Source organism: Dryobates pubescens, chromosome 30 (genome assembly GCF_014839835.1).
Source record: "Dryobates pubescens isolate bDryPub1 chromosome 30, bDryPub1.pri, whole genome shotgun sequence".
NCBI lineage: Eukaryota > Metazoa > Chordata > Aves > Piciformes > Picidae > Dryobates > Dryobates pubescens.
In genome coordinates this window covers 4,210,753-4,224,651 of record NC_071641.1, presented here as the reverse complement: position 1 = coordinate 4,224,651, position 13,899 = coordinate 4,210,753, and the positions used below count along the sequence as shown (strand labels likewise).

Genomic DNA, 13,899 nt, shown 5'->3' with positions numbered 1-13,899 from the left:
TAATTATACTAAGAAATCTGAATCTCTCAGACTCAGTCAGTGTTCAAAGCCATGTTTCATGCTATAGCATCCCAAGGATGGAATATGATCTTGTGATTTCACCACTATGGATTGTATCTTCTACTGTCTCCCTTGCTTTGGGTGTTTTGCTTCCATTAGCTGGCAAGAAATTGGTCTGCAAGTGCTGGAAAATCCATGGTACATGTGAAGTCAGCCTTGAACTGCAGGAGGACAGAGTCGTAGCACGTAATTTGGCTTATTTTTAATGAGTGGCCAGTATTTAAATCCCCTGGGCAGCTTAAGGAATGTGTACCTGTTCATGTGAAATGCTTCACTGACAGCCACATGACCCACCTCAGAGACAAGACCAAAGGTAAGCCTGGGCCAAGCTCCATGAGGTCCTTGTCAGAGGTGATCAATGTGCATCACCTTGCCTTCGGTCACGGCTTTTAACAAGCTGTCAGAACTTGCTAACACTGCTTTTAAGTGAATGCTTCAATTTCCTTTATTGGCTGAAGCTGATGTCTCATAAATATATGGTAAGTTAAAAATGAAAAGATTAGTCCTGTTCCTGCCTAAGACAGGAGTATTCTAAATCTTAATTTCTCACCCACCTTTCATGAAGAATGTATTCCACATGAATATCTATTTTTCCATCCATCTTTTACAATCTGTTACCTACTGGGCTCTATGCTGAATTAATAAAAAGGGATAAAAAGGAAGAAAATGGAAAAACTGTAAATTCACTTTGAGCTCTTGATTAAACAACGTGTCTTTGCTATGAAAGATTATGAATGCCAACCTCTATATTTATCTTTTTAAGCTTAGACAATTGTAGATCTCTCAGTGCCCAAGCACCTTTGCAAAGCTGTGTGAGAAACTCAAATGATTTTGGTTAACACTTCAACATTTATAATGCCTACACTTTGGAGAATGACAACCAAACAGAACTACTCTGCTGTGCACAGAGGAACAGCTGAGGTGGAGATAAATGCAAATATGGTTTGGATGGTAGGTGCTGTGCTGGTTTCCACAGCCCTCTGTTGAGATATTGAAGACATGGAGGTTGCTCAAGGAGCATGGCGGGGAGATGACAAAAGGGCGTCTCATGAATCCCATGCCCATGCAAACTACCCAAGCAGGGCAATCAGATTGTGAGGTATGTGTGAGTCAGCAATGAAAGGTGGCTGTGATGCTATGGTGACCACAGGCCACCATGGGAGCCAGCATCAGCACAGCGGGTCTCTGGAGGAACTGCATTACTGGGGTGCCCTCTTCTGCAAAATCTGGGAAGAAGGGGAAGAACACATCTAAAACAGTGAGCAAGGCAGATCAGAGAGATGGTACTGTGGCTGGTTTTGTTTTTTCCCAAGGAGAACAGCAGATGACTTGAAAGCATAATGTACTTAATTAAAGTGACCCAAGACTGGGAAACTGAGCTGCGATCAGGGCTTTTGGGGTGCTGAATGCCTCCAAGCTTGTGTTTCCTTTTTTTAGAGTTTTATTAACAAGGGCTGAAGACAGCAGCATCTTTTGCAAGGGGTAAATAAGTAGATGTTAATTTGTTTCAAGAGCTATTTGAATTTTTTTTTTAATGTAGTGTGTGTAAATACCTAGGCACGTGTTTACTGGAGTAAAATCAGAACAACAGGCCCTGGGAGATTAAGACTGAACTGGAAATGCAGAGATGTGGATCAGCCCTGATGTTATAAATGATGTGGATCCTTGTCTGTCTGGCATCTTCAGTGAAACTGTGGTGTGAGTGCATAGTGATGAGAATCCATGCTTCACCTTCTTCAGTGTAGCAGGATGTGGCCTTATATCCTTCTTGGCATCATTTTTAGCAGTGTTTTGGGTTAGCGTTACGTGCTGTGGTCTGGCATTGTAGGTAGTGACCTGTGGATATTAGACTGGATATCAGAAGGAAATTCTTTACATTGAGGGTACTGAGACACTGGAATGGGTTGCTCAGGGAGGTTGTGGATGCTCCCTTTGTGGAGGTGTTCAAGGCCAGGTTGGACAAGGCCTTGAGTAACCTGGTCTAGTGGAAGGTGTCCCTGTCCCTGGCAGGGGGGTTAGAACTAGGTGGTCTTTAAGGTCCCTTCCAACCCAAACCATTCTATGAATCTATGATGTCAGTGTGCTGCTGTCTGCCAAGGTAAACAGGTTTTCACTTCAGATATATGCTGAAAAAGCCCCTGGTATCTGAGACATTTTTATATGAAGAAAATCTTTGTAAGCCACCTTTAAACTAATGTGTACTTAGGGTAATCAGGATGGGCTACTGTAGGCAGTCTTAAGCCTTAAGATAAGACAGAAACCTATTGATAGTATTTAATTAGAATTAATTAGTACTTGAAATGCTGCAATGAATGGATGTGGCTTCTCACCTCATCTTCTGTATGTGGAAAGTTGCCATGCAATAACCCTGAGTACAAGATGAGGGGTGTGTGTGTAAGTGTGTGTGTGTATATATGCACACACACACATGCATACACACATGAACAAGATATAATTAGGCAAAATCTGTTCCTTACAATACGGAATTTATTGTATGGAAACTTGAGTAGCTACAGCTGATGCCAATTTACTCTCCAGCCTGAGAATGTACAGCAGTACTGATGGTGAGGACAAGAGAAATGTGAAATATGGTACAGAAGATTTTACTTTAGCTTGCACCTGCTAGCGTGAGGAGCCAAATCTTCAGCTGATGTCAACCAATAGAAGGATTTGCCTTCAGAGGAGTGACACTGATTTACATCAGCTGAGAATCTGGCTGGGGATGTTACTGACTTGGCATTATGGACATAGCAGCTGGTGCTGACTTGTTAAGAACAAAGGACCACATGCCAAAAAGCCCATTAAAAGGAGCTCCTTTGATGTTTCACTTCATCTGGTATAAATTTAAAATGGAGCAGGCTGTCAATTTTCCTTAGTCTAGACATTTTGTGTCATTTGGTCTGTGGCACACTGCAATGTGACCTTCATGTACTGTATCAGATGCCAAGAAATTGAGGACTCGGTCCTTACAGATGTTGGAAACTTCATGAGGAATTGGCAGTCCACAGTGACCAATGACTTTGGAAGGTGCTGCCAGCCTTTGAGACAGACCCCAGTTTGTGTGATGGGTGATAACATTTGCCTCTCCTTGTCTTGGAGATTATTTTAGAAGGAAGGAGGACTTCTCTGGAGGACTTCTTTATGGATTACCAAGCTCTTGAGTTTTGCTCTGTTTCAAATGCTTGCTGCCAGTTTCCCTATTACCTGTTGTGATGAAGGAAAGGGTGATGACGCTCACTGGGTGGAAGAGGAGAAGCAAGGGATCAGTGTAGTGATATGTTCTTCTTTCTTATTCATTTACAAACTCTACAGGAATGATGTGGTCTCCTTTCTTGTCATATGGATACATACCTACCATTAGAGGCTGTAGGCTACAGGTCCAAGCAAGAGGAAGAGATGATACTCAAGGCTATATAAGCCAGAGCTTCCCCTAGGCTGTTTTTCAGTGATGGCACTGGTGATCCCATGATACTGTGATGCCACAGTGGCCCTGGCTGTGAATGAAGTACTCATTTTCCTAGGGAGTTAATTATTCTTTAACAATTTCTCTGCACTTTTAGTTAACAAGCAGCCATGGTTGCAGGGTGGGTGGTGCTGGATGATGGTTGGGTTTTCTTGGTTTATGGGTTTGATTTTATTCTATTTGGTGGGGGGGTGTGTGTTTGTTGCCTTTACTTCTTTAAGGGCATGACCTTTCAACAGGAGTTGAAAGAGCTCCTTCAGGATGTATGTGTGTGTATATATATATATATTTTGTTTGTTTGTTTTAGATTAAAGGCTCAGTTTGATCCTCTGTGGCATAGCAATGAACCTGTTGGATAGAAAGACCCATGTTTCCCTAGAACATGTAATGATGTCTGCCCTGTTGATGATGTAATGGACAACATTTTTTCAGTGACACTTATAAATTAGATTTATTTTCCCCAAGATGGCACCGTACCATCTGCAGAAGTTCTGAACTCAAGTTCAACTTTCCTTGTTTTGGCACGTGAAAGTTAAGGGCTTGGTTTTCCCACTGTTTTCCATCACGTTGAGGGTGGACACTTTTATCTTGAGCTGTCAGTTAGCAAGAATGTGAGATGATTTGAAGTGAAAGGCTCTGGTGGGTGCAAGTCACACGTTAGCACTCGGGGCGAGCAGTGGAGAACTGGATATGAGAATCGTTAGAATAATGATGATTAAGAGATGGGCTGTGAGGATTCAGTGACTGCATTACACCATGGGAGTAAAGGGCCTCATTTCCCCCTTCTTTGTACTTAGTTTAAACTAGGAGCAACTCTTCTGCAGCCTGTGAAATGAGGACTTGGCTCAGTCTGGCTGCAGTAAATTATCAGAGCTGAACAAATAGGTGTCTTTGACATGATGAGAATACCAAGTGGTTGATACATTTCTTACCTTGCAAATCACCATTTAAATGTTCTGAATCATCCTGAACATGTTAGTTGGTTAATTTTTCTTAAAAGTCACACTGCATCAGATTGTTCCTTGAGTCACCACAAGAGTGCCCGATAGCTTGTCACCTCAACGGTGCCTGAAAGCTTCTAGCACGACATCCTTGAAATGCAAACATGAATGGCTAAAACTCTGAGATTTTTCTGATGTGGATGTTACAGAGAAGGGGAGATTTAGATTAGATAGTGGAAGAACCTTGTTCACTGAAAGAGTTATTAAACGCTGGAATAGGCTTCTTAGGGAGGTGATCACCTCATTATTTCAGGCGTTTAAAAGACAGAGAGATGTGATGCTGAGGTACATGTCTTAGTACCAGCCTCGGTAGAGTTAGAGAGCACTCAATGATTTTATAAGGTCTTTTCCAGTTGAAAGGATTCTGTGATTCTGTGTCTCAAAGTACAGCAGCAAATTTCAAAGTATTTTCAATAACTGCTTTGACTCAATATCAACAGAGGTCTTCTCAGTCTAAGAACCAGTTGCTTCAGAGGGCTGAGTCTTTTAAAGACATTACTTTGATATAGCATGACAAGAAAAACAAAGATGATGCAAGGGATGAGTCTAAAATCTAAGAATGAGAAAATAATTACCAGGTGCTTGACCAACCTCCAAATTATGAAAGGTTGAATGAAAAGAGAATATTTTCCCTTTTATTCTGTCCCAGCATACAGGAAGCAAAGGGGGGAAAGTTAGGAAAATATACATGTGCTCTTGTTGACCGGCTCGGTATTGGGATCTCCCTGGTGCAAGCAATTGTATCAAATCATGAGGGTGGATTATTTTATGACCACAAAAATACTCTGCACAAACTGGCATCCAGGAGCCTCCAACTGAACATGAGGAAAACTTTTGCTGTGGGTGTGCTGGAGCTCTGGAACAGGCTGCCCAGAGAGGTTGTGGAGTCTGCTTCTCTGGAGAGATTCCAAATCACTTGGACATTGTCATCCTGGGCAACCTGCTCTGGGTGACTCTGCTTTAGCAGGAGGGTTGGACTAGATGATCCCCAGAAGTCCCTTCTAACCTCCTCCATTCTGTGACTCTGTAGGTTGCGACCTGGCCTGACCATGTGTTTCAGGATCCAGCCTCAGGTGTTCATTGAGAGGCAAATCCAAGACCTCATTAATGTTACATTTCGATTATTGAGCATGGGAAGGGCTGTACTCCTGTCATGATTTTTTTTGCAATTCAGACAGTTTCCATGGATTCTAATGCTGAACAGTGGCTGACATCACAAACAAGTCATTTGACAAACATCAGAAGGCAGTTAGGGATGAAGGTCTCACTACTGACAGCAGAGAGTTCAGTAAAAACATCAAAATTTAGTGGTAGTCCTTGCTGACTGCAGCTTTGTGACTGATTGAAAGTGATGTCTTTTCCTTGGCAGCCATCTGAACAATAAATTATCCATCCTATCTTCCATCTTTTGACAAAGACTGAAATAACTAATAATATTGTCATTGCTCTCAATGTTTCCATTTTTCTGTGTTAGCAGGCTGTTGAGATGATGCAGTCTGTTTACTCATATCTAAGACTGCATGGCTTAGGAGTGGTAATATTTGATTCATGATAGGAATTGAGCCATCAGTCTTTGTCATCAGCAGGCTGGTGTCTTGGTTTGGCTAATGGATTGCTGCTTGCCTGCTTGAGGCATGAAAGAGGTGTAGAGATGGTGCTGAGGGACATGGTGTGATGGTGACCTGGCCATGCTGGATTAGTGGTTGGCCTTGGTCACAGAATCACTGAAGGGTAGGGCTTGGGCGGGACCTCTTAAGATGATGATCTTAAAGGTCTCTCAGAATCACAGAGTTCCAGGTTGGAAGGAACCCCAAGGATAATCTGGTCCAGGCTTTCTAGGTGAAAGTGCAGCTGAAATGGGGTGGCCTGGCACCCTGTCAAGCTGAGTTTTCATACTGTCCAATGTAGAGGAATCCACTAATTCTCTTAGGTGATTCCAATGTCTGTTTCCATGGTGAAAGATTTTCTTCTGGTTCCAGTCAGGATCTTCCCCAGAGTAACTTGTACCTATTACCCCTTCTCTTTTCCCTGTGAATCCTTGTAAAAGGTGCATCTCCATTGTCCTAATAGCCACCCTTTATGTATTTATAATAAAGTCTCCCCTAAACCTTCTCTTCTCAAGGCTGAACAAATCCAGTTCTCTCAGGCATTCCTCATGTGGCAGGTCTTTAGTCCTCTGATTACTTTCATGGCCCTTCTCTGGATGCTTTCCAGCCTGTCTTCATCTTTTTTTTTGTACAGTGGGGACCAAAACTGGCCTATGTGTGGGCTCTGTACAACCTATACCTACATATGCTTGGATCTAAATATTGGAGAAGATGAAAGCTTCTTGCACTTAAAAAGCATTAATTACTGTTCCTCTCTGCTTGGGGTACTGGCAGTGTCAGCTCCCATCACGGAGGTCTGGGAGAGCTCAACAGCCCAGGGCATGGAGCTTTTATTAAATTAAAGAAAAAACCCCAGCAAGAAGTCTGTAATGTAAAGCCTACCTACAGTGATGATGTCTGATCTCATTAATGACACACAGTGAATCAACTCTGCATGTCTCCTTCCTCGGCTGCCTCTTGTCAGGCGTGCTTGGTGGTCGTGGAGGATTTGTGGTGCTAAAATGAGCTTTGGCCAGTTTCAAAGAAGCACTTTGTCATGAATTGTCAAAAATCCACATTGGCATGCTGGGAAGAGGGTCAGGCAAAAGTATGAAAAGCTGCATTATCCTGCTGTAAAGTGAAAAAGGGGTGGATGGGGGGGGAGACCCTTTAACAATGGAGAAGGGAATGTTAGCCTGAATTGTCCGTGTCTCAGGGAAAGGCAAATTTAACCTGTGTTAATGCAGGGTCACTTCCTGTTAGCAAAACCCCCTGAAGGGAGAGAGAGGGAAATGGAAAAAGATACTTTACAGTAAAACAATATACTTATTCTACTCAGAGATTAAGGGTTCTTGGTTTTTGAAAAAAGGCCTTTTGAAAGCCTACCCCTGGTTTTACTGAGTATTTTTAACGCCTCCAATATCAGATGCTTTTCAGTAACCCATTATTCATAAAATGACCTGTTGTCTCCCTATTTCTTGCATAGGGCAAAAATTGCTTTCCTCCCTTTTTCTCCTATAAGCAGCCGAGCTTTTACAATTAGGCTCTGTATTTGCAGGATTTTATTAATGAAGTCATTCAGCTTTCTGTTTCTTCCCATTTTGTTCTCCTGTATCTCCCAAAGCATTGCACTTGCATGTCTTTGTTCATTAGCTTTAAACTTTCTTCAGCTGGGATAATAGAAAAAACATGTATGGCTAGTCATCCAGTTTCAATTCTAGCTCTTCTCAGAGGGGCATATATATTTCCAGTTTGGTGCATGGGGATTTAGATATACAATTCCAGATAGTCTTAATGAGAGTAACAGCCCTAATTCCCCGCTCAGATACAGAATGCACAGAGTGAAACTCTGTGATCTTACCTTTAAGTACTTTTGCTGGTTTTGTCTCTTTTCCTTTCCTGTTCTTTTTTTTTCCTCCTTACTAAACATCTTTTGCATCTGCATTGGTTAGTGAAGGTGACTGACAGCCGCTTTGAGGACGGGGGAGCTGATCTTTGGAGCCTGTGTCTGGTTTGCTTTGCTGTGTTTTCTTTGGGATTGACTGCTCCTGGATGTACCTTTTTGATTCAAAGGTTAATTCAAGAGGGAGTTAGAAAGAATTTACTAAATTGGCTCAGTTATTATTCTGATTGCCTTTGATGTTAGACAAGAACAAGGTGCACCTTTTCTAATTGCCTTAATTAACTATACTCAAAAAAACCCCACCATCCTGTGAATCTAATAAGGATTAAGATTTAGTTATAATATTAGCACAAGATCTAAGGAAGACACTTTTCATGCAGAAAGAATACAGTGCTGTTACACCTGAAATTCATATGGAATCTGGCTTTATAGAAGTCTCTTAGACATTCTTGTCATAAACTGCTAAGAAGTAGCCATCACCTTTTTCTAACTTTTAGATCCTGTTCCTTGTTCCCCTTCCCTGGGATTTCCCAGACCTTATGGGCAGAAGACTACTGGTGGGATTTCTTTCAGCACAGAAGGGGTGCAGAACAGAAGGCTGTCTCCTTTCTCACTATATGTAAGAAAATTCTGGGGCTTATATCTCAGTTCTTGAAGGTTACTTTAGTTACACTTGGAATCCACAAATAACTAGTTTGGTAGTTAGGAGTAAATGGAGCATGGAAACTCGAGGCAACTCTTCTCTTTATGTTCAGATCCACATCCTAGGACATTAGAGAAATATGACATGTTGTAAGATGTTAGAGAGGTGTGACTTAGAGACAGCTTCTTCACTCTGGTCTCCACTGCTTTATTCTTTTTGCTACCTTTCAGCCCATTTTCACTACCCTGATCATATGCCCTGTAGTTTTGGATACTGATGCCCAGCCATAGCAAATAGCTCTCCTGGGGACACAACAATGCTTGGAGCAGTCTGACAATCTCAGTGAAGATGTTTGGCTTCACAGCACGCGTTTGTTGCACAAAACATTGCTTGATGTGAAGGGAAATTATGTCCTGCTGTGATGCTGTCTTGGATGAGCAGAAACTCTTTTTGTCCTTTCTAGGTTCTCATCTCTGCTTCCACCTTCCCCCCCCCCCCCCCCGTTTTTTCCTTTCCCCCTCCCATTCTATCCTTCTGGTGTCTTGGCTTTGTGGAGAGATTTCCTTCTCTGCTGCTCTGCAGTTAGTTAATGCTACCTGCTGCTTTCTTCATCTTCTCCTGCTGTGCTGCCTCCTTCCTCCTCCCACAAACACTTTTTTATGCCCATGCCCCCATTATTCAGTCCCAGTGCTTTTTTTGCCCTCCCTGTGTCAGCTTGGTCAGGGAATACAGGAATAAATCACTGTATGCACATGAGCTTAGCTGAGTGTACGTATAGAGCTCTGTCTATCCGGTTTGGGCAGAGTATTTGCATCAAAACTCTTTTCATCTGAGAAGAGAGTTAAGTTTTGATAAAAGATAAAGCAGAAAGTAAGGAGAAAAATAAGTCTACCAGAGAGAAGAAGGAAAACTTGGATGCTAAACTAGACTCTGGGAGCTCATTTTTTTTTTTTCTTTGACTAGATTTTCTGTAGGGCTATGAAATTGCTTTGGTTTGGGTTTATCTCAATAAATTTAGTGAGACAAGTTTGGGGTTTTTGTTGTTTGTTTGTTTAGGGGTTTTCGTTGTTGTTGTTTTCCATCTATGCTGATCTCTGAAGGAGATGCTTCACTTGAGGATGCCCTGAGGACTTAACTCCTTCTTCCTGTATGGGCAGACACAAAATGGAACTTCAGGTGTTAAAAGCTTTCCAATCTGCATGCTAACAGAAAGCCACTAGATTTCCTCCAAATTACAGGATAATCAAACAGAAACATGAGCTATTCAGATCACTGAAGTGTGTGGGAGACCACCATTTTGCAGCAAAGGATATTTCTCATCTATTGCAAGTTGGTTTAAAGATTGGGGTAGTGAAATGAAAGCTTCCTGCATGGCACTGCAGGATCTAAATTTACTTAATGACTGTAAGATAAGGAAGTGCCTGACATGCTGTGCCATCTCACCCTTCCTCATGGAGAAAAACACATCTAATCTTCCTTCTGTCCTCAACCAAGACACTGCAAAGAAGTGTCTAGAGAGGGTCAGCAGCAGAGCATGAGTCATCAGGGAAAAGAATAATGTGCCCACTTTTAAAACTCTTTGTTTTGAAAGCACTAGTTGTTTAATATTGTGTCCACAATATAGAATGGGATAATCCCTGCCTGCTTTGTTTGGGTTTATGGTTAGGTAACTCCCAGATTTCTCACTTGTCTTCTTTCACAGTTTTGTTTGCCTTTACTTTTTTAATGGTTATTGACCATTTCCATCTACATAAATCCTTAGGTCTTGGATCAGTCTGTGACTGGAGCTGCCAATAGGCAGTTTATGCATTTGATTAAGAAGGAAGAGTGGACTTGTGCTGTGTGGGTGTCAGTTTGTCCTGGGTAGTGGTTTACAGGGACATGAAATAGTTCCAACTGACTCCTCCTTTCTGCCCACCATGCTGATACCCTTTCCATGCTGTCCCTAATTCTTTGGATCTAACTTCCTGATGTCTTTTCTATTTCTTTTTCCTCTTCCCCTCCCTTTATTTTTCCCATAAGTTGTTTTTTTTTTTTTTCTTCTTTGCCCCATCCCCCTCCACCTCCCTTCATTATATTTCCTTCCCCCTTTAAATCACTGCCTAAAGTTCACCTGGGAGCATGGACCTTTCTGTCTTGATGTTGTCCACCCTCTGAATTTTTCCATGGCTTTGTTGTCAGTAGTGGTGTTCACCTCGAATCATTTTTCAAGGTCTGCTTACCATAGAGCTTAGCTTTCCTGACTAGCTCTGTTTTGGTGACAGGGTACTACAGTTGTAGTTGCTCTGTAATATCCTTCTCACCACAACAGTTTCAGGGGAAAGCATGTCTTGTACACAGGGTATTATCTGTGATTATTTCTATCAGTAACACAGTGTTTCAGTGCAACTGCTTGGCAGACATGGAATCACAGAATTGTTTTGGTTGGAAGAGAACTTTAAGTTCATTGGAATCCACTTGTTAACTTAGCACTGACAAGCCCACCACTGAACTATGTCCCTTAGTAGCACATATACAGAGATTTTAAATCCTTTTAGAGATGGGGACTCTTACCACTGCCTGGGGCAGCCTGGTCCAGGGATGACAACCTTCTCAGGGAGGAAAATTTCCCAAATATCCAATCTAAACCTCCTCCAGTGAAACTTGAGGCCATTCCCTCTTGTCCTGTCACTTGTTACTAAGGAGAAGAGACCACCCCTCCACCTGGCTGCAATCTTTCTGGGGGTTGTAAAGAGTGACAAGGTCTGTTCTTGGTATCCTACTCTCCAGTCCAAGCAACCTGATTTCCCTTATCTGCTCATTGCAAGACTTATGCTCTAGACCTGTCACTAGCTTCATTGCACTTCTCTGGACATACTCAGTGTTCTCCTGTAGCATGGGGCCTGAACCTGAACCCAGTATTTGAGGTGCAGCCTCACTAGGGCTGAATACAGGAGGACAATCACTTCTCTACTTATGCTTGTCACACTCTTCCTGGCCAGGGTGCTGTTTGCCATCTTGACCACCTGGCTGTTCTTCAGCCAGCTGTTGACCAACATCCCAAGGTCCTTTTCCACCCTCTTTTTGACAAGGTTGTACTGTTGCATGGTGGTGGTGTGAGCCAGGTGCAGCCCCCAACACTTGGCCTTGTTGAACCTCATCCCATCAGCCTTAGCCCATCAATCCATCCTGTGAACGTCCCTCTGTAGAGTTTTCCTACCTTTGAGCAGATCAATGTTCCCACCAATTTGGTGTCATTTGAAAACTTACTGAGGGTGCCTCAATCCCCTCATCCAGGGCATTGATATTCAAGAGACCTGACCACAGTGCTGAGCCATGATAAAATATTTATTGGTTGCAACTTAAAAAAAAAGTACAACTGAAAGCAGATTTGCAAAATGGTGAGGAGGACAGGGCTCAGAAGGAAAAATGTTCCCATGTTATGGAATTTTGACTTGTTTCTTCTGGTTTTCCCAGGAACACAAATGCTGTCAGGAAGTGAAAAGCAACCATGTACCATGGGCAGGAGCAGCACAACCACCTCTGGCTCTCTTCCAGATACAGTGTCCAGAAAGTCAGTCACTGCTGCTACTGATGACTCATTGAAACAGAGAGATTCCTCGAAAGGCACCTCCAAATTCAAAGAGATCCAAGCACAGGGCATCCTGCAACCAAAAACGTTTGTTTCCAGGAGTATGTGCAATATAAAAGCTTCAAGAATCGTCTCGGAAGAAAATGTTCACAAGCAAAACCAGCTCCTAAAAAGTAAGGTACAAATCCTGCTGTGGTTGTCAGGAATATGGTTTCAATAATAAGATGAGATCAGTCTTAAAAGTGAAATAATGGAAAGTTAGTCCATTTGTGTCCAGCTTTAAGTGCTGAGTATGAGTCATCTGGTGAGAGATTAATCAGCTAATCTAAATGTATACATTGCTATGGTTAATAGCAAACAAGATTAAAATGAAAAAGATAGGCTTACTTTGTAAGTAGATTCAAGAAAATATTGAAAAAACATTAAATTGTGGAGTCAAGCAGTCCCAGTCCAACCAATAAACACCAGAAGTGTGGTGAGCTTTACAACCGTGTTCTGATAGCTTCCTTTCATTTCATGGAATCACGGTGTGATAGGGGTTGGAAGGGACCTCTGGAGATCATTGAGACCAAGTCCCCTGCCAAGGCAGGTTTACCTAAGGAAGGTCGCACAAGAACACATCCAGGCGGGTTTTGAGTATTTCCACCACCTCTCTGGGCAGTCTGTTCCAGTGCTGCATCATCCTTACATTAAAGTTCTTCATCTTACTTAGGCAGAACTTGGTATGTGCACATTTGTCCTGCCACCGGCCACCACAGCTAAAAAAAAAACCTGGTCCCATGCTCCTGACCCCCACCTTTTAAGTATTTATAAATGTTTATGACAGAACCTCTCAATCTTCTTTTTTCCTGACTAAAAAGACCCAATTCTCTCAGTCTTTCCTCATAAGAGAGGTTTTCTAGTCCCCTCATTTTTTGATGCAACAGCCTGAAGTATGTGATGGACAAGCATAGAGTGAGATACCCTGTTTGGAGAGATTATTCTGAAGAAAATAAGAGGTTTAACAGTTAACTTATCAACAAGCTGTCAGTGTATAAACCACAATTTCTTGTAGTTCAGGACTGTTTGGGATGTCTTGTTTCCAATGTTTATTCATAAAGATAAAATGGAGATGACACAAGAGTGAGTTATTTGTACAGAAGACAACTGAGATATGCTCTAGTGTTAATTTACCTTCAGTGTCATTAGGTTTGTGAGGCATTTACTCCAATAATACTTTCAAAGTACTCTAATAGATTTTTTTTTAACAGGCAAAACTTTTTCAGGGTTGACTATAAAGCCCCTGAAAAAAAACACCAGTTGAGGAGGGGAGAAGCCTTCCTTCTGCTTCCAGTGCCTGAAGTTAAATCATGCCTTTTCACTAACAGGAAGTGACTTTGTTTTACAGAAGTGAAGCATCTGCAGAGATCTGCCAAAGATAAAGTCAATTGACACCTCTGTAGATGTGGCTTATCAAGGAGCTGAATTTCATGTTCACAGGTTTCAAGGTGTTTTCTTTTCCCCCCAAATGTTAACAAGAACAGTATTATAAGGAGGAAACACTGTTCAGGCTTTTGTAAGGCAAATGTACCCAGCACAGACCATTTTAATACCTTTTTATTTTTTTAGGACAATATAATATGTACAATATGTCATAAGGAGGAAAATATTTTAGGTTTATTGTAACCAAAAA

At 42.0% G+C, this 13,899-nt stretch overlaps 1 protein-coding gene across 1 annotated transcript in view; it reads left to right on the top strand.

Moving 5' to 3' along the window:
• The window catches only part of C30H10orf90 (chromosome 30 C10orf90 homolog), a 76,338-nt gene that overhangs the window by 41,737 nt on the left and 20,702 nt on the right, over positions 1-13,899 (top strand). Inside the window, exon 4 of the mRNA XM_054174609.1 lies at positions 12,113-12,400. Coding sequence (XP_054030584.1) covers positions 12,113-12,400 — 288 coding nt within the window. The remainder of the gene's footprint in view (positions 1-12,112; positions 12,401-13,899) is intronic.